The 20,406-nt window shown below is 39.0% G+C and overlaps 1 protein-coding gene across 1 annotated transcript in view; it reads right to left on the bottom strand.

The window, feature by feature from the left end:
- dock9b (dedicator of cytokinesis 9b) overlaps nucleotides 1-20,406 on the bottom strand; it is a 148,008-nt gene that overhangs the window by 74,882 nt on the left and 52,720 nt on the right. Inside the window, exons 7-18 of the mRNA XM_042334262.1 lie at nucleotides 17,854-17,988; nucleotides 10,832-11,006; nucleotides 8,034-8,113; nucleotides 7,678-7,749; nucleotides 7,050-7,190; nucleotides 6,215-6,424; nucleotides 4,257-4,379; nucleotides 3,225-3,307; nucleotides 2,777-2,899; nucleotides 1,980-2,059; nucleotides 1,693-1,880; nucleotides 370-435 (exon numbers count right to left, since the gene is read on the bottom strand). Coding sequence (XP_042190196.1) covers nucleotides 370-435; nucleotides 1,693-1,880; nucleotides 1,980-2,059; nucleotides 2,777-2,899; nucleotides 3,225-3,307; nucleotides 4,257-4,379; nucleotides 6,215-6,424; nucleotides 7,050-7,190; nucleotides 7,678-7,749; nucleotides 8,034-8,113; nucleotides 10,832-11,006; nucleotides 17,854-17,988 — 1,476 coding nt within the window. The remainder of the gene's footprint in view (nucleotides 1-369; nucleotides 436-1,692; nucleotides 1,881-1,979; nucleotides 2,060-2,776; nucleotides 2,900-3,224; nucleotides 3,308-4,256; nucleotides 4,380-6,214; nucleotides 6,425-7,049; nucleotides 7,191-7,677; nucleotides 7,750-8,033; nucleotides 8,114-10,831; nucleotides 11,007-17,853; nucleotides 17,989-20,406) is intronic.

Below are 20,406 nucleotides of genomic sequence, written 5' to 3'. Positions count from 1 at the left end.
CCAGTCCCTCCAAACCCTCAATCATTTATAGAACAGCTAGCATGACACCAAGAACCCTAATTCTAGGACAGCTGTTCCATATAACTTATAAAATAGAAGCAAATACTATTTTTAAAATATGCAATAAAAAAAGTTTAAGATCTGGTTCTCATTTAATTGTCCTCGAACGGGTTAATGAAGGCTTCAAATGGACTCACTATGAGTTGAACCCCAAACCCTCTCGTACAAGGTCAACTGAACAAGCTACCCAGTTTGTTACACTTAATTAGAACGTTATTGTGCACTTTAAAAAGCACTCGTTTTCTTGCAAATGCTGCAATATCCTTTTTTTGAAAGAAAAAGTCCCAAGATATCAGAAACACAACTAACCTTGAGAGGCTGTGCATCTTCTTCATCAGAATCCCTGAACTCTATGCAGACTGCAATATTTCTTGCCTAACAAAAAGGATGACATCTTAAGTAGAGATAACATATCTATCAATAAGCTAAACTAGACTACCACATATCAATAGTCTGCAGTTTGTCATGGGCTGAGATTTAGTGACCTGAAAATACCAAAGCATTAATTTGTGTACAGGTTCGGAGCACAATTCTAACATGAGTAATCAAGAAACATGTTATTGCTCATTGTCATGGAGTTAAGACAGTGGGAGCAGGAACCATTCTGATTATAACTGAATATGTTTCACAAGACCTAACAACCAATGAAGAAGACTAGATTCTGAATCATTATTATTGGGTGTTAATTATACAAGTAAGGGCATCTGTAATTCCCTCTGTACATTTGCATTTATTGTTACATTTATATAACTCGAAGACATGCGTTTGTACAACTCAGATAATAAACCCCATTGTTATTCGCATGGAAACCAACTTCTATATTGAAAATCTACTAATGCAACAATTTCACATACAAATTAGCACAATTTCTCCTACAGCTCCAGTAAGAACTGCAAAATAATTCACTGTAGGGCAACTCAATATATATCTGAGTTGTACATTCAAATATTTGGTTTCCCCAATATTTGAATTGACAGATTCATATAACAACAACTATAAAGATTGATTGTGTAATTTGTGGGTGAAAACATGATATGCATGTGAATTCTGCTAGAAAAAAATACAAGGTATATTTGTTACATTAAACTCTAACATGATGGATTTTAAACAGGCCATCTTCATAGGTCATCATATCCCAAGATGAAAGCAAACATAAATAAACAATCTTAGACACATCAAGTACCTTCTCCCACTGTGCTCATTTTCCTATCAGAGCGAAAATATATATTTTTTAAAAAGTCTAACTTTCACAAATTGAAGACAAATCAATAAAAGATACATTGCCACCTCTCACCTCATCGGTATACAGTGATTAGAAAAACTAACAAAGAAATCATAATTCCAATTAGAAAAAAATTAAACCTAAAACCATGGAGCATGTATTTTTAATAATCTTCCATGTATTGCAATTGAATATTCTTAAAACAATAAAAGCTGAAATATTGCACTATTTCAATTTGAGATTACAGCTTGAACCTCACCTTTATGACTCTATTCCCAACGAGTTTCATATTCTAACCACCCTATGGCTAAACAGATTCCGCCTCAACATCCTTTTAGATATACTACTGGCTACCTTATAGTCATACCTGAGCAGCAGCCAAACATAAAGGAATTTAAGGCTTCACTCACTTTTGCGAAAGTTTTTTGACTGTCATATTTCAAGTGCTTTGGGTAAACATAGAGATGATTGTTGTAGATGGTGAAGGGCTGAGCAAGCTTTGCTATACAAGGAACAAATTCCTCCACTTCGTGAGTAACTGTGATCTTGCTACTGGTTTCAAAATGTTTCACTGGAATATATGAAGAACTTACACAATCTAAAAAATAAGTAAAAGGAAAATGACTCACATTAAATTCAGAAATGCAACATGAACAAAACAAATTTCAAGAGTGAACAGTAAATTTTGTACACTTACTCAGAAAATCTACAGCCATGTTGTCTATATTGATATCCACGTTCCCTAAAATAACTGGAAGTTTGGACATCTTCTCTGGTCTAATTAAACATAGGGTGGGTTAAAGACAATATGAGTTAAGCTTCAAGTAAATAATTTAAGTAGCTATTTTAATAATCATTTCATAGTTATTTCAAAGGATGATAAAGGAAGTACGAAGGAGCGATCATAATTTCTCCCTGCAAGCCAGAACCCAAAAGGGTAGGGTGGTCCTAGCTAGACAAGCAGTGGGAAGTTTACACACAGGGCTCACAATGGCAAGCTTTTGCTGGCTGAATTCCAACAGTATTCCCAAAGCACACTTTGAGGTCCTTAATAATAATAACAATAATATTAAGTCTTGATTCTGGCCAACCTGCACCTAATATTTTCTGGAATTAGGTAAGCAGGGTGTTTCTCTCCAAGAGTATTCATTTCATTCCAGACACAGGGAAATTTCCATGTCCAGGGGGTACATATGGAACTCTCAGTCTGGTTTGTATAGTCTTAAGCATGGTGATGGGTTTCCAAATGGGTTTCCATATACAGCCGATCAAAAAATTATAATAATTTCAAGGAATCACACAAAATATATGGAGCAAAATCTAGACCCAGATGGAAGTTTCTCCAGTAATGGATTGTATTTTGTATGAATTACTTGCCAATTTTACGCACAATGAACCTAAAAAAAACTATACACAAAGGTCTAAAAATATTTCTAATAATGTTAAAATTAAGAGTAACAGCTTGAAGAAATCCTCTCCTGAGGAACAACTCACTTCCTGAAGTCTAATAGTAGCTTTAACAAGTCTTCATTGGAGAGCTTGTTGCTATCTTGCCTGTAGAGCGGGGAGAAGCGGGCATTCTTGTCAAGAGTTCCTTGTGTGTCTTTGAACACCGTTCTAAGGGATGGAAATGAAACATTAGCCTGAAAGCAACAAACAACCTAGAAAGACAATGAAGTATTAGCCCTTTAGAAAAAAAGTGCTTGCTGACACCACAAAATAGTAATTAGATATGGAAATCTGGCTAATCCTCACCTCCCCTTCTCAGCTTTGGAAGTCAAGACCAAAGTTTTTAGACCATTCTTGGCTGAGAGCAGCTGATTCCGCATTTAACAAGTATCGAATCTGGGTAAATATTATGCTAGCTGCAACCAACTGAGCTGATAGAGCAACTGTTATCATTGCTTTTAAAGCTTTTTGCTGAAAGTTTTGTTCCTCCTACCTTGCAGCCCAAGCAAAAGGCATACGGTATTGTCCAAGTCTGACACAGGCTTGCTTGGCATTTTTCAATACTTTCTGTGCGACCTGCAAGACACAAATTGTTCAGTTCAATAAAGCACCTCTCCGTAGTAAAATATAAAAGTATTGTTCAAACAAAACCCATTTAATGTCAATGACAAAACTGTATGAAGTGATTTGATAGAGCATGATGAAAAGCTCCTTTAATCTACACGTAACTACTGATCTCGCTGCGAGTAGAAGTTCAGTTATCAAATGCATTTGGAGGAGAAAACCATGCAGAACATGAAGTAGAGCTGCTGCCTTTTAATAACTTAGGCTTGATTTTTCCCCCTTTGTGCATGAAGGATATAAATTCTTCACCACAAAGATAAGATAGTATCTCAAAAAATCAAAATTGTAATAGGACATCTGAAATTCAGCTGTCGGAGATGCAACAAATCTTTCTTTGGAAGATTCTTCTTCAAGAAGAATTCAGATAATTTACTCCCATTCCTTATGAATCGTGCTGGAATTTTATTCAAAACTTTTGTTTTTTAAAAAATAAGCATTTCAAAACTAACAGTGAATAAAGTTTAACATCTAGTTCATTTACGGCTCACATCTCCAATACTCTTTCGTTACTTGAAATTCTTTTTATCAAGAATGTAATGTCCAGAGTTGGTCTGACAGCTCAGTGGATAACAACACTGCAATGTGCAGCACTGAGCCATTCAGATTATAAGGACCTGGGTTCAAACCACGCTGATATTAGTTGAGTTAGTGACTGTTGAGGCAGTAAATCAATACTCGCCATGTAGAGATGGTGGGAGGAAAGAAAAAAGGAGAGAATAAATCATCGTTCAGGATCCCTGTGCTGACCATCCTCATGTGAAAATAGCAATGTGAGAAAAGAAAAGAAATGGAAGAGAACACAAAATCCACCCCAGCATTTTGAAAGCATTTTAAGTACTGAAAGACACAAAGCAAATGAATTGCTGTAAAACTAGCCAATAGGTTATTGACTGTGCCATACCTTGGCTGAGTCTGAGCTTTTCATGTAGGGTTCAGCACACTGAGTGATGCCTCCTTGAAGAACTTTCTCCACTCGAGCTACTAAAAATATATCTTGATGGGGGCAAGTGACGGAAAAAACACCCTAAGAACAAAATCATAAGACAAATCAACAGACAAACCCTGGTTTAATTCACGATTCATTGCATAGCAAGCAAATCACTAATCTATGGTTTATTCTATTGCTTGATAATTGCCAATATTAGAACTGCAACTAAAAGATTTACGTTTGCTGTCAATAACATGCTCTTAACTATTTCATGGAAACAAGCTGAGTACAATAGAGAAGAAATATGAGAGGGGGAGGGGAGGTAAGCAGGGTCTCTTTGCGGCTGAGCTGCCTCAAACTAACTTGCTGAACAACGGAATGTCCTAAATGAGTCAATCCTCTGCGGCAGTCTCGATAGTCCAGTTCCTCAGCCGCGTAGATCAACTGTATTTCAAGGTATGCTGAAGACAGAGAAGCTCATTAGCAGCATTTGGAGGGCAGTCACTGGGGAAAAGTATTCTTCCCACTCAGCTCACGTTAACTCAGCCAAGCCAAAGCCCTAACAGGCAGCAGAGAACTTGCCTAGAGTGTGCTCACAATAGCAAATGTTTATAGCTGGTTAAACTCCAGCAATGCTCCAAAGCACACTCTGGGTTTCGAAGACCTTGGCTCTCATCAATCTGTGCCAAAGTTTGGATAAGTACAGTGATGGGCTTCCAACTGACTAAAAAATACTTTCCAACTTGTGAAGGACCTCAAGGTTAATTGGTCACTGCCTTCAAAATTGTTCATGGCACATTGCTGATCTCAAATTGGCTGCCTCAATAGTCTACAAATAAACGTCATTAGCACTTATAGTAATGTTAATAATAATTATTATTATTATAGTAATCACCTGTAAAGCACTCTGAGATATTTTGCCAATATAGGCACAATATCAAGACCTAAGGATTATTATTACAGTAACTTTGGTTGACTGAGAGGATTCATTTAATATGGCAGCAGAAAGACATTTAGTCATCTTCATAGTAATGGAAGTACTTGAACCTTTATCTGCTTCACTCAACATTAATTCTTCAATTCTCTACATGGAGGATTATAAAGCAGTATACAATTGCTTAAGGGTGCTTCCAAAGTTCTGCACTACACAGTTGAAGTTGTTTGTTAAAAAAGTCTTATGACATGCACATCTCAGATTCAATTCAACAACAAAATTACACTTATAGAGCGCCTTTCACGTCAGGAGGACGTCTCAAAGCGCTGAACAATCAGGTGTCGGGCCCGAGCATGGGGGGGGGGGGGGGGCGGTGTAGGGATGAGGGAAGGCAGAGAGATGGGAGGAAGATCAAAGGCACGGTCGAAGAGAAGGGTCTTGAGACCGGCCTTGAAGGAGGCAAGGAAGGAAGCAAGGCGAAGGGACCGTGGGATGGAGTTCCAGAGTGTGGGGGCAGAGAGTCTGAAAGCCCGGCCACCGATGGGTAGGGCGGGTCGGGCGGGAGACATGGAACAGGCCGGAGCCCGATGAACGGAGGGAGCGGGCAGTTTGGTAGGGAGTTAGCAGGTCACAGAGGTAGGAGGGGGCAAGGCCATGGATGGCCTTGAAAGTGAGGACAAGGATCCTGAATTCGATCCTCTGAGGGATGGAGAGCCAGTGGAGTCGGTGAGGGTGGGAGTGATGGGGTCACGGAGCCTGTTGCGTGAGAGTACACAAGCTGCAGAGTTTTGGATGATCTGCAGCTTGTGAAGGGAAGAGTTGGGAAGGCCGATGAGGAGAGTTCCCGTAATCAAGCCTTGAGGTGACGAATGCAATTTAAATATGAAATATACTATCCATGGCAGAGACAGAAAGTATCATTACGGTCTTTAAGCATTTGGGATGCTACCCCGGACGAAGGCCGCTATACAATGTATGTTGTTGTTATCTTTCTCACCTGTTTAGGATACTGCAGCATGCTCTCCTGAATGCCATTTATTGTTCTCTGGGTATTGGCTACAGAATCGCCACCATTCATGATGGATGACGACAAATTTGATAACATCTGACGAACAGACTGATGGTTCAGATCCACATGGAAGTCAGCTGAGATTTTGCGACTGTTCTTGATATCAAAAAGTGCAAGAGTCACAAAGAATGGTTCCACCTAAAACATTTTTAAAGAGAAAATGACAAGAAGTTAAATTCTGTATTTCTGAACTTAAAAACAATCTCTTTCTTGCAAGTCCTGGTTTGTCAGGATATTTTTATTTGAGGCGTTATAGTTATTAATAATAATCCTCCTTTTTACTATTCAGTGACCTCTGTTGGAGATTCGTTTTTATGTGCATCAGGTAATGGAAAATTCATATTATCCACAGGTGAATATCCTGCCAGCACTGAATGTCACAGCCCAGTCATGAAGAATTATAATTTAAGTTACAGACAAAAGAGAGTCTGGCTGATGCCTTTGGAAGTGTACCCTAGCATAAAATAACACTTTCAGACGAGAAACTAAGAACTTCAAAGGGGAACCAAACACTTGGGCAACACCTGTGTAATTTGTAATCAGTAATCTGCTCAACAATTGGATATTTGCTTATTATTATATTTGCTTTTGAATTTTAAATTCATATTTGTATCTTTACTCCATTTTATGAACCAAGGTTATATTTGATTTAAAAGAAGTACAAGACTTGTTTTTTCTACAAAATGGTATTTAAAAAAAGGCTAACGTTTTGAATGGAATAATCATTTTAAAGAGACATACGTGTATCGCTATCATGTCTTACATTGGTCGTGGGTCCTTCTTCATTTTCAGCCACACAGCTTTGTAGATTGAAGGACAAATCATTGCATTTCACCAGGAACCGCTTGCCAAATTTCTCTTCAAATGGCTTCACTTCTGGTTCAATCCCCAAAAAGTCAAGCTTCTTAAAAAATTAGAAGATGTTGAGTTTTCAAAAAATTCTATCACAAAGTTCTGCATTTCCAAACTATTTTTAGTTATAACTAGTACAAACAAGCATATAATAATAATAATAATAATAATCCTTGCATTTGATATAGCGCTTTTCACGTCGGGAGGACGTCCCAAAGCGCTTCACAGAACACACTGTAAAGTGAATTGACTGTATATTTGTGGGCGAACGCGGCAGCCAATTGCGCACAGCAATGTCCCACAAACAGTCGTAGATTGAAAATGACCAATTTAATTATTGTTTTTAGTTTTGGAGGGATTATTAGGCGTGTGGAGTAAGGAAACTTGCCCAAGGTTTCGTCCTGCCTGGAATTGAACTCAGGTCTCTCACTTGCAAAGCGAGTGCTCTAACCACTGAGCTACAGGACTCCACAAACTAGGATAATATAACTAGGATAATATAAAATGAGTTTGGGTCAGTTAAGCTTAAGAAATCTCACCTGGGTATCTGCATCCAGAAAAAAAAGCTTTATTCTGCCTTCATTCTTTTTACTTTCTATTTCTCTGGTACCCTGTAAACAAACAGCACACAATACATTTGTGGAAAGCTCATCATTGTTACACAATAGTGTACATTGACACATACAAGGCACACTTGTTTAATCCATTGCTCTGTATTTATTTTCTACTGAAACAACTACTTTAAATAATGAAGTTGAAGGCTCATGACAGAAGCCATTCAAAGACAAAACGAAAGTGCATTTTTGAGGCTGCAAAGTTCAGAGTTTTAAAAGTAAAAACCTTTTTAAGCTTGCAATGGTTTTCTTTAAACTACAGAATCTGAACAGAGCAATACCTTTGTAAGTTCATAGTGCAGACTTTCCCAGCTGGTTACGCTTTCCAATTTTCCTTGACTGGACTGTTCATCATCTGAAACTAGAAACAAAATATTTATCAAAACTCAACTTTTCTTTTCTTCCTATTCCAGTTTGTTGTCGAACGGCAAAAATACAATTCAGATGCAGTTACCTAATCATTAAATGGCCCACCTAAAACAAACCCAATAAACCCATGGGGATTGAGGCTAAAATATGGTCTTTGTTTCTTTCAGTATTCGCATCTTAGTTTGGTAATCAAACATGTTATACTTCAATTAAAATTGTGAATTTCTAGTGCATTTTATTTGGACTGGTTTATCCAAGCTGTTTTTCAGAATTGTGTAATCAGTTCTCTGCTTCCCGCTGAAAAGAAGAGACAAGAAACAGGAATGTTTAAAAAAAGCTAGATTTTCTACATTTGGCTATGCCCAGAAGATGTTAAACAGAGTCTGCCTGCTCAGAGGGACGTTAAAGACCCCATTGCATTATTCAGAAAGTGAGCGAACATCTCCTGGTGTCTTGGCCAACTATCCCCCAGATAAAATTGGTCATTCACTTCATTGCCGTTTGTGGGACATTGCTGTACACAAATTGGTTGCCGTGTTCGCCTACAAAATACACAATCATTACACTTTTACAGAAAAACATTGTGAAGCTCTTTGAAACGTCCTCCCAACGTGAAAAGTGCTATATCAAATGAATAATGTACGTCAGCCTGGTGCAGCGGTAGCAAATGCAAGAATTATTATTATAAATCTAAGTCATAGCTGTACAGTGTGGTTGGAAATGAAGTAAATCCTAAAGTGTCAATGAATCCAGTTAGAATTCCTCGGGGATTGCTACATATATATAATGCGTTGAAGCAGAGTTTTTGTGAGCGGCCAAGAACTATTTTGGGTGACCAGAAGCAGTATTGGGAAGTATATACTAGGTTCGAATTCCTCATTAAGAAATCTAGATAAAAATCATTGCATTGTAACCCTTGTGACACTCTTGCAAATTCAATGTTTGTGCTTGTGTAAGAAAGAAAATACATCAAACATCTGTGCTCTGAACCTTGCACTGTTTCTCATTTTGAGTACAGCTGTTTAGGGAAAGCTGCTGACAAGTGTTTGCTGTGAACAGCTGAACACTTCTCTGCAGCAAAGGGTGGGTGAGAAAAGACTTGCGGAAAGGGGGAATTCATGAATCCTTCAGAGAGTTGAGGGTGCCCTGCACTAATTGGATTCAAGGAAACAGATTTTCAGTGTTTCAACAAGGGAGATTTTCAATGTTACACGTGGCAAAATATTGCTCGTTTATTTTTCTTTTGTTCCTTCACTATACTCAGATGCCTAAATATACACACATAACATATACAAATGTATATATATTTGTTATATATATGTATGTGTGTATATTTAGGCACCTGAGTGGAGAATGTTAAGTATTTATTACAATTTGTCTTTATTCCCCCTCTCTCTTCCTCTCCTGAACACAAATACTTGTGTTGAGAAACAATCCTACTATGATTTTATCAAGGCAACTCCCCAATACTTACCCAATTGGTTATTCAAGTGCAGCCTTGATGACAAGTGTCAGCAGATTATATGACAGTAGGAGCACTTCATGACAGAGGGAAACCCTTGCTAACCCATCTGCCCATCCAGCACAAAATGAGAAAAAGAACTGCACGGAGTGAGAGGTGGAGGCAGCCGTTTTCTAATTCACAAGGTATTTGGGTCTTGAGTCCTCATGGCCACTTTGAGCCGCTAAACCACTAAACTCCAAACTTGGGGTTTCTTTGGGAGGGGCGTGTCAACCAACCTGATGCGGTTTTAGGTTCATTTAACAGCAAAATTATATTTCACGTCGGGAGGACGTCCGTAGGTGCTGGACAATCAGTGTTTTGGACCTGAGCTGGGGGTCAGGATCGGGGAGGGTGGGGGGGGGGGGGAAGGAGGCCGGAGCCCACTGAGCGGAGGAAGGTTGGTAGGGGATTAGAAGGTTGCAGAGGTAGTGGGGAGTGAGGCCATGGGAGGGCTTTGAAGGTGAGGATCAGGATTTTGAACTGTATCCTCTGTGTGATGGGAAGCCAGTGGAGTCAGGAGAGGTTGGGGGTGATAGGGTCATGGAGCTGGTGCAGGAGAGGACACAGGCTGCAGAGTTCTGGATAATCTGCAGCCTATGGAGGGAGGAGTTGGGGAGGCCGACAAGCAAGGATTTTGCAAGGACAAGCCTGGATATTATGAATATGTGTATGAGGCTCTCAGGGGCCTGTGTTGTGAGCAGGGCAGGGCTGAGTGAAGGAGGCAAGCGAGGGGGCTTGGCTGAGGGACTTCAGGGTGGAGTTCCAGAGGGTGGGGGCAGAGTGGCAACAGGCCCACCCGCCAATGGTGGGGCGTGTGAGACAGAGGACAACTGAGCGCAATCTTGGTTAAAATCTACCACAAAAAACAATCTTAAAAATGCGTGACCTGCAATGAAACTGTGCCTTGTCTATCTACACCAGGTAATTAATTCAATAGACCAACAAAAAAATGTTCCGGAACTGAAACTAATAAATAACCTTCAGTGAAGTCTCTTGTCCAAATCATAATTGCGTTCTTCATCAGCTATGTAGTTAGGAGATTCATTCAATAGTTTAAGAGTAGGTGTTTTTTTTAGCCAAGAGACTGATCCCCATGTTAGATCATTGGAGGGTAGGTATTGTGGAAAGAGATAAATGGACCGAAGGGTCTTCTTTTGGATAAAGAGTCCTAGATCCCTAGGAAATTGGGATCAAATGTAAACTCACCCTCTAGTGACTCGCCATTTCTTTTCTCTTGCATGGCAGCTTCAAAAGTACTCTGAAGGATTTTATTAAGAGATCCGATCCACTCTTCCATTTCCTGCTCACTATCTGCTGCCAAAAGATAACTGCTCTTGTCTTGCATCTTGAGTTCAAAGGCAAACCGCCGTACTTTGCTGTTCTACAAAGAAAACACTTACGTTATGAAAGCTACATTAGAAAAACACATCATTCAACACAATCTAATTCCCAGTGTATGATATTGCACAATGATCCAGAGACAAAAAGAGACCCATTTAACAATAACCTCTTCATTTCATAGTTTCTACATGATCTATGTATTTTTGTAATAAAACTTTTCCTCCTTCTTCTGCTGTTTCTCTACACTCCACCACATCCTTAACTAAAAGGATAGGTAAGCAACCTGTTTCCAGGCTCTGAGCATGCTATCTCGAAATAAAAAGTAACTTTAGAAGGCTGGTATTCAGTTTACAACAGATTTCACAGTGCTTCAAGATTTTTAGAGGAAATGCACCTGAAAACACAAGATAAAAAATTCTTGAACATTCTAATATCCTGATTCTCTACGTGAATATTTCTTCCTTGGATTGGTTATCACTAATTATATCACAGAGGTGATGGGAACCATCCTGCCTGTTCAGGCACAGAAGACTCAGAAACCTGGAACCAGAGAATTGGCATAGTCACGGGGACACTTCCAAATGTAGGTGTCCTATATATGTGAAACTCAGCACGGTAACAGGTTTCCACGTGTGTCAGACACCCAGCTGACAATATAAACTATGAGCACTCATCACAGCCAAGTCTATCATGTCCTTGAATGTACACCACGTTTGCTTTCTAATGGGTAGCAATCAACTAGGAATCTTAATGAAGTTTTTGTATAGCACTGCAGAATACTCTCCCTTTTTTCTCTTTCTCTCTCCTCCCTCTCTTTCACAAATGTATGCCACCTACACTTGGAAACGTCCCTGTACCTTGAATGGAATGTGCACTCTCTCCTTGCATGGACCCGTTCTGCTCATTGTGGAAAACATTAGTCGCAGGTTGGCAAGAGTCAAGGTTTGGGGTCTGCAGAGTGTGCGCTGGGATATTGCTGGAGTTCAACCAGCTAAAACTGCATTACCCATTGAGAGCATTGTCTGGCAAGCTTCCCACTATTTGTCCAGCTAGGACCATCTTACCTGTGAGGGAAAGTCCTCATAGTTGAATAACCTGTTGACACTCACTGTCTGGGCGCAGACATGAAGAATGGCTGCTCTGGACTGCCAGTACCAGTTAAAATGTTCAAATCTGTCAATTTAGTACATACTATTTACACAGGCAGGGTATAATATAAATATCTCAATCGTTAACAAGTTCACAAAACCCATTGTCTATCGGTAGTAAATGATTTAAAATATCAACAGCTAAATAGCTGCCTAAACACAGCCCTAGTAATGCCTGTAAAGTGAGGCCAATAATTTCCAGAACTGAACAGTACAAAGAAACTGAAATTTAGGTCTGTTTCCAGCTAGAGCAGCAAATATTGGACATGTGTCAACAGACGGTTTTAATCATTCATTTGGGATATTTTTCCCCTCTCCTGAAAGCACTGGCTCATGCTGGGCCTCCAGGAAGTTGCCCAAATGTCAATTCCTCGAGCATTTGCCCAGCCAGCGAGTGTTAGCAGGATAATCAACTGTGAGAGGCATCAAAGAGACCAGTTGTGCAACATCCACGCACCACTGTCCATGCACACACAGTTCACTGCAAAACAAATAATCACAAACTATGGCTGGATATTCCCCCTCTCTAGCTCAAGCTCCATGAGGACAACTGAAATGTCCTACTTGCTGCCCTGACTTAGAACCCCTAATACTTTTGTCGTCCATAGGAAACAACATCAATTTACAAGTCACATTGGAGAATGAGTTACAGAAACAAACCAGAAAAGGGTGAGTGATATGGTCAAAGGTGCAGTCAAGGAGATAAGATTTTAAGCTGGTTTTGAAAGCAGAGAAAGTGGAATTTTATACCATTTTATGCCAAATCATTGAGCATTTTACACATATTTTCTGTTAAGTGTAATGACTGTTTTTGCAGGCAATCGTGATAGCCTTCTGCACCAGCATGAACCGACAAACAACCATGAGGTGAATGATCAATTCAACTGGAAGTTTATTGTCCAGAAGTCTGGGACAAACTCTCCTTCTTTTCGAATTATGTTATAAGATCTTTAACACTGCCTGAGCAGATAAAACAAGTTTAATATCTCATTCAAACAAAGTAAAGCAGGATTCCTCCAGTATTGAACTGGAGTCTTAAATTTGACTGTAAACTGCAATCCCATAACATTCTGAGCCAAAGGCAAGGTTTATACTATCTGAGCCAACCTGACACAGCACTGCTCTTGTCACTGAACTGCTCAATTCCGCACCGGCAACACATTTACGCTGAGCCCCAGTTTGAGGAGCTATTAAAATCAGATCAGGTTCTGTGTTCACACAAAGTATTCTTGCAGACTCTTGACTACCATAATTTAAAGTACAAAATTCAGGCTGAAATTTCACATTGCACACATGCACTCTGGAATTATGAACATAATAAGTATAATAAGTAATTGTGGTATTTGGTTTTCCAGGAAAGCATGTGTATCATGGGGCTTTTTTCCACCTGCAGTAAAGTTCATCTGGAGGATAATTTCCTTTTATTTCTCTGCATTTCAGAATTCACGTGGCCCAGCAAGAGATGTCACTGCAGGTTCACAGAGGGAGTACAGATTAAAGTGTCCAGTTACTAAACTCCAATAATGTGTCCAAATGCAAAAGAAAAAAATCCCTCCTTCAGCAATGTGATTTTCCATTTATTCTTAAAGGGGACTTGAGGGGGAGGATTACACAACAAGAGGACTTTTAATAGTCAACACATAATGATTTGGAATTTTTAAAAAAAAATCTCCTTAGAGAAGGTGTTTAAAATGAACCTGGTCATAGAACAGCCTTTGGTGATCTGACCATACATTCCAATGGGTGACTGATGCTCCCCACCAGACAGCTCTCAGGAGGACAATGATGCCTCACACTTGCCAAATGTCTGGATTTAATAAGGAATCGGACAGAATCTTAAATTCAGGCGTGAGATTTGTGACTGGCATCCAAGCATAGAATGCCGATTCCCACTCACCATTGTAAGAAGTTTCCCAAAGCTGCTTTCCAGTAGACATATCCACTCTTCTAGGAAATAAAGTCTAGGAAGATAGACAACACTTCTGGACTAGCGAGGCTCTGATACCCCCACAGACATACAACCTTTTACCACTCACTAACTGGTGTGGGGTCTGGTGAAGAATGGACACTTGGAAAAACCCACTGGCACAGCATGTAGAACGGTATCAAGCAAAGGATCTGTGTCTTCACGTAAGAAGGAAGATTGGCAATAACATATAAAAATGTAGAAATCTCTTCCTGAGGTAGAAGCTAAATACAACAAAAGTTTGCTCTCAATAACAATTCTTGGTTTTGATATAGTGCTTTATCATGTCTACGAGACGTCTCAAAGCGCTTCACTGGATATATTGATGAATTGACTGTATTTTTCAGGGACAAAGAAGGAATTTTTACTTTGATAGTAGATTATTGCCAATCCCCTAGAGTAAAGGCACTATACAAATGTAATTTGTTGTTGTTGTTGCATCTTCCCTTTAACAGAGTGAGACTTGCTCAATTTTATTAATCTCGAATTAAGCAATTGTGTTGTCAATCAATGAAAAATGACCAGACAAATTTTCCAAAGATTGGGAAAATCTTCAACCCTACCCCATTCCTAACACATACACAATAAAGTTCTACCCCATCCCATTCCTAACAAGCACATCCGCAGTTTTGTGATCTACCTCAACCCATACTTTACATGCGCACCTTTTTTAAAAAATATCTAAACGATCGACTGATTAAAACTTATTTTTATTCCCAAGTGGAATCTAATTGTTTTCCTACATTTTTGGGGGTCTTAATAATATCGGTTAACTGTTTTATTCCCCCCCTTCAAATAAACATTAATAAAACAGGACAGTAGGTTCAGAAGACAGTTGCCATTGTACAAATGACTAAAGTCAGAGCTAAACATCTAAACGTGGATAAAAACTGATGTGGATCCTAAAAAAGACAGCTGGGTTTCAAGTAGGACAAGTTTCACAGTAGTTACCAACTCACTACAGCTGTTAATAGTCTCACAATACCTAATGGATTAGGTTACTTTGGAAATAATTTGAAAAGAGCTCATGTGTTGTTCCAATTGCCCAAAGACACTATAGAATGCAAGGTTCTATTTGACACCAATCTAACCGGTAGCCTTTGAGTTGCTTAATAATTTAACATTGCCAGTATCTCCTAGCCTTGGACACAGCTTGTTCAGAGAGAAACTTCTTTTTCTGCCCAAGGAGAAAAGGTACAAAAACTATGAAGTGAACTATACATAACCGATAAGACAAAAACCCTGAATGAAGCCAGCTAGCTGTTCTTGGCAAGAAACATTTCAAAATAATTTGAATGGTACAGTTCCAAAAACATGTACTATGGAAGATAACACAAACCCAATAGATTCTCAGCACAACACAACTGTTTTTTTTTCCAAAAAGTAATTTAAAACTCAACAATTATCTTAAAAGGGGATGTTCTTCATTCTGTTAAAGTTCTAGGATTAAAACACTGAATCCACTTGTAGCTATTAAGATGTGCATTATCAGCAATGTCCAGCCCTGAATAACACATCATATAGGTAAATATAATTTTGTTTGCTTTGGTGCTTTGCTTTTAAGGTCCCATAACATTATTCAAAGAGTTTCTCTGGTTGTCCAGTTAAGCGCTCCGGGACGCTACCTGCGTGAAGGGCACTATATAAATGCAAGTTGTTGTTCTTGTCCGAGCCAATAATCTCCTAAATAAAATTGGTTGTTCTCTTCATGGCTGTTTGCGGGATTTTGCTGTGAGCAAATTGGTTTCCGGGTTTACTTACAAATGCACTCACTACATTTTACATTAAATCTTATGAGGCGCTTTGAGTTGTCCAGCTGGCATAAAAGGCCCTGTATCAAATACAAGTATTATTATTACCTCTCCTTTACAGTTCCAGGCCTTACAAAGGTGTGAGGAAGGACACTTCCAGCTGGCTTGATTTCTTTTTCATAAGGTGTGAAAGGAACATTGTACAACCAGACTCTGGAATTAGGTTATGTGGTGCCCATGGGAATATGCATTTGATGTCTGTAAATGTGTTGCTGATGGGAATGTGCTTCTCTTTGGCAGCTGTAAAGAGCTTAAGCAAAGTATAAGTGACCAGTCACTCTGCAATTCAAAAATGCACAACCCTGCTCACACCCACAACAGAGCACAAACTGAGTTATGTGTGCACAAATCAGCAGCTGCAGCAATACAGTAGTTGGTTTTGTAATAAAAATCTAAATGATTCCTTCGCTGCTGTTCAGCTGAACTCAATGACTGAGCCCAAATACAGACCAACACAAAGCCCACTGGCTAGAACTCATTAACATTTTACTAAACAGCCGAGAATGAGTGCATGACTAGCACAGGAAGAATTGTATTCCTCTCATTTGAGACACCTACTCATGATAATCAACATTGCCATGAGAGATAGGGCTTCTTAACAGTGTCAAACTCATGCCAGTCATCTGTTGTCTATACACAGCTGGCACAACAAATGTTGCAATAAGGCTGATTTATTATTTTTCCTGTGAATGCTGCATTGTCTCTCGCTAGGTGATTGCACTAAACTAACTAGGAAAATACACTGAACTTGGAGGGAGAGACTGGTCACTGTGGGGAGGGATACTTCCCACTGTTAACAACCTTGCAAGCCAAAGCCCTAAAAGATAGGATGTCGGGGCGTCCTCCTGACATGAAAGGTGCTCTCTAAATGCAACTTGTGTTGTTGTATTCCTAGGTGGACAAGCAACACAGATACATTTTCTAAACAATATACAATATTATTATTGCATATATGATATTGCAAATGTGCATTTGTGTTTTTTTGGGCAGGTGGATGCAGTGGAAGACACAAAAGTAAATTCTCTTAGCTTCCAGAGAGTCTAAAGTCAAAACTTCGGTCACATGCATACTATAATTTTTTTGTACAAAGGGCTTGCAAATGCAGACTTAACTCTTGGAAATATCCAAGAACAAGAGACCATGATGCACATAGACAACTGGTGGCTTTAATCACGTTCCTGTCAATCAGTCCAGCAAACAGTGACCACGTGGGCACTAAAAGTTTTAATGACCCACTAGCTTATATTTTTGAGTTCAAATACCCTGACAGCATGAGAATCCAGCTGAGAAAAGTGAACATCTGAGTGCAGCTTTATCCCCTTTGACAATTCATTTGGCATAGAGAAAAGCCTATTTTATTCTATTATTTTGCTGAATGGCAGAGTTTCTGGCTGCTAAGTGTATGAAAGCTTACTTTGTTTTGTTCTTGCTTGGTCTTGATTTTATTATTTTACAATTTCTCTCTTTTTAAAAACAATTGCATTGCTGTTATTTGTACTGTAATCTGCACACTTTATTGCCCATTTCAAAAGAAACCTATTTCTGTGCTACCTGGATTTACATTTTATCCCATTCAATGAATTGTAATTCAACCTGCTTGTAAGGTTTATGCCAACAATAAGATTGGCATGAAATTACTAGACATCTGTAAATATTACTATCATTTAACTTTTCAATTCTAGATTAGCCAAGAAGATATTTCCCACTTAAACTCTGGCATTTTTTTTGCATAGTTTTTCATACTTTATGATCATATTTCACAACAAACAGGAAAGCATCATCATCTAAATAAGTAGAAGACTATTCACTGACTTGACAAATGGCTACCTTATAGACAACTACGGTGCAATACCACACTGCCCGTGACCCAGCCACTTGTTTAAATGCTCTTGGTCTTATTGAGAAGTGGACTACATTAAAGATCAGGTGATACCTATATCAAGCAAAACTTCAATGTCCTACCTGCACCACTCCCATACACGAGTCCAGGTATATGGACCCTTTGGGTTCCTTGGAGATTTTTTCATCTTTATAGAAGTTGAGAATGCACGAGCCATCCCCAAGCTGCGTTAGGTGAAAAAAACGCCTCTTGAATGACTGTGAAGAAAAAAAAGCACCATTTGTTCCAAGCTGTGGGATAAAGATGGTTGCTAATGGTCAACTTCTTTGGCACTTGATCTCCAAAACATGAATGAGTCACGGAAAAGCTGAGTTCTGAGAGTATGATGCTTATTATCATTTTGAAAATATTTTGTGTGCAAATTACACAGGCAATTTACTTTACGGTATTTTCTGTGAAGCGCTTTGAGATGCCTCGATGACATGATAAGGCGCTATATCAAATGCAAGGATTATTATCATTATTATCAATTTTCTAAACACCTACAGTATTTTAGAAACAAGTTTCCCACAACTGGACAGAGAGGGGGCAGAGAGGCTGAAAGTCTGGCCGCCGACGGTAGGGCAGGTCAGGCAGGAAACAGGGAGCAGGCCGGAGACTGCTAAACGGAGGGAGCAGACAGGTTGACGGGGGTCAGCAGGTCATAGAGGTAGGAGGGGACAAGGCCGTGGAGGATCTTTAAAGTGAGGACGAGGATTTCCTCTGAGGGATGGGGAGCCAGTGGAGCTGGGCGAGAGTGGGGGTGATGCGGTGACGGAGCCTGGTGTGGGAGAGCACATGGGCTGCAGAGTTCTGGATGATCTGCAGCTTGTGGAGGGAAGAGTTGGGAAGGCTGACAAGCAGGGAGTTTCTGTATTCGAGCCTTGATAAAGAACAAAATAAAGAAGTTCAGCCCGATTGAGCTACATGTAATTTTGACGAAGAGGAGCGTAGAGATTATTCTACACAGATAATGCAAAATCCATAATTAGACATATCAGGCCCCGATTTTGACATTCCCACAACTGGGAATAGGAAGTCCATTAAACATCATGAGTTTTATTTGAAAAATGTGCATTTCTGAAGTTAGAATTACATTGAAATCATCGTGAAATAAGGAATTGTAACTCCCTTCTAAATTCTGATAACTAAGATTTCTTATTCAGCTCCCACGATAACTCAGTTGGCAAATGCAGCACCTCGCAGGCACCAGCACCAGAAAATGTTATGGTGAAAGAGCCAGGAATTGGGATTTGAGTCATTACCCCTATTCAATGATCTAGCGCCAATTTAGATCCAATGAGCCAATAAGCATTCTGTTCTGCTGCAATTTCTGTGTTTCTTTGCTCATATTTTATGTTTGAGTTTACATTTGTGATAATTTTACATTACATCGATATGAACAATAGAGCAAATATCATGAATATTAAAAAGAAATCTATCTGCGAAACTCCCAAGTTTCAAATTGCTCTGTAAGATTTTGTCTGCTGTTGGATACTCCTTTAAGAGTAAATTGACAATTAACAAAAGGGCCAATAAAAAGGAGAGTTGGACAAAGATGTTGTTTAGAGTGGTGGATTTGTGATAGTTTGCATTGACAAATATAGAAGCTACCTTGATTTGGATCAAGTTATATTACATCTGTTCCTGTGAACCACTTTGCAACAGAGATTAAATGAAGTGTACTGAATTTATTCAGTAAAAAATTCTCAAAGCTTTGGTGTGGTTCTATTGCTTTCTTCCAGTGTTTTGCTAAAACATGCCCTATTTTTGTTTCATTTGAGTAATGAAAGTGTCCATAAAATCTTTAAAAAGCTTTTCCGAATACCTGAAATTCAGCAATGCTGCAATCTGTGCTAAACTAAATAGATTTCAACATGTTTCAATCCCAGAGATTAAGATCAAGCAGAAGTCAAATTTTGTACCTTAAAATTTCCTTTTTGTATCTTCCTCGATATCAGTTACATAACAGTGCCTTTACATAACAAACTGCGCTCAGGACCTTTCTGACTTCTGCCTCGAGAATAAACAATATCCAATGGCACAAAAGTAATTACAGCAGATTGAAAGATTATCTGGAAAATAAGTAGGAATTTACTGTGCAGAATGGAGTTAAAGCAATGCTCCACTATCAATTCAACATTTTCATTTCATTATTTACATTTGTTTTTCAGGAAATTGGGCTACTTTTGATGTTTTCAGATTGAATCATACAGGAACAAAGACCAAGGTATTTAAGGGTGAAATCAAATCAAAGTTCCTGAATATAAAAAGTACTTGGGAGTGAAATAAAACAGAAAATAATTCGACTGAAAACAGATAACATCAAGCCAAATTTACAGGGAAATATTTGGAACTTCCCCGATAGCTCAGTTGGTAAAGGCGCTGCTGAACATGAAACAGAATCATGCACAACTAGAAGATCCCATGTTGAATGCAAGGTCTACAATGAGTTAGCTAATTTCAGCCAAGGCAACAGTTGGACGTAATTCACCTGACTGGGAAGAGAGAGAGGTTTTCCCACTCCTGATCATCTTTCATCTGGTAAAGTACTCGACATATCCAGCATCTTACTTTTAGCCTATTGATTAAATGAAGAATCCAATGGCACCATTAATTCTGGTTTCAATATTATT

This window comes from Callorhinchus milii, unplaced genomic scaffold, assembly GCF_018977255.1.
Source record: "Callorhinchus milii isolate IMCB2004 unplaced genomic scaffold, IMCB_Cmil_1.0 Scaffold4, whole genome shotgun sequence".
NCBI classification, from domain to species: domain Eukaryota; kingdom Metazoa; phylum Chordata; class Chondrichthyes; order Chimaeriformes; family Callorhinchidae; genus Callorhinchus; species Callorhinchus milii.
Note: the sequence above shows the minus strand (reverse complement) of the source record. Positions and strands in the feature narration are given on the sequence as shown.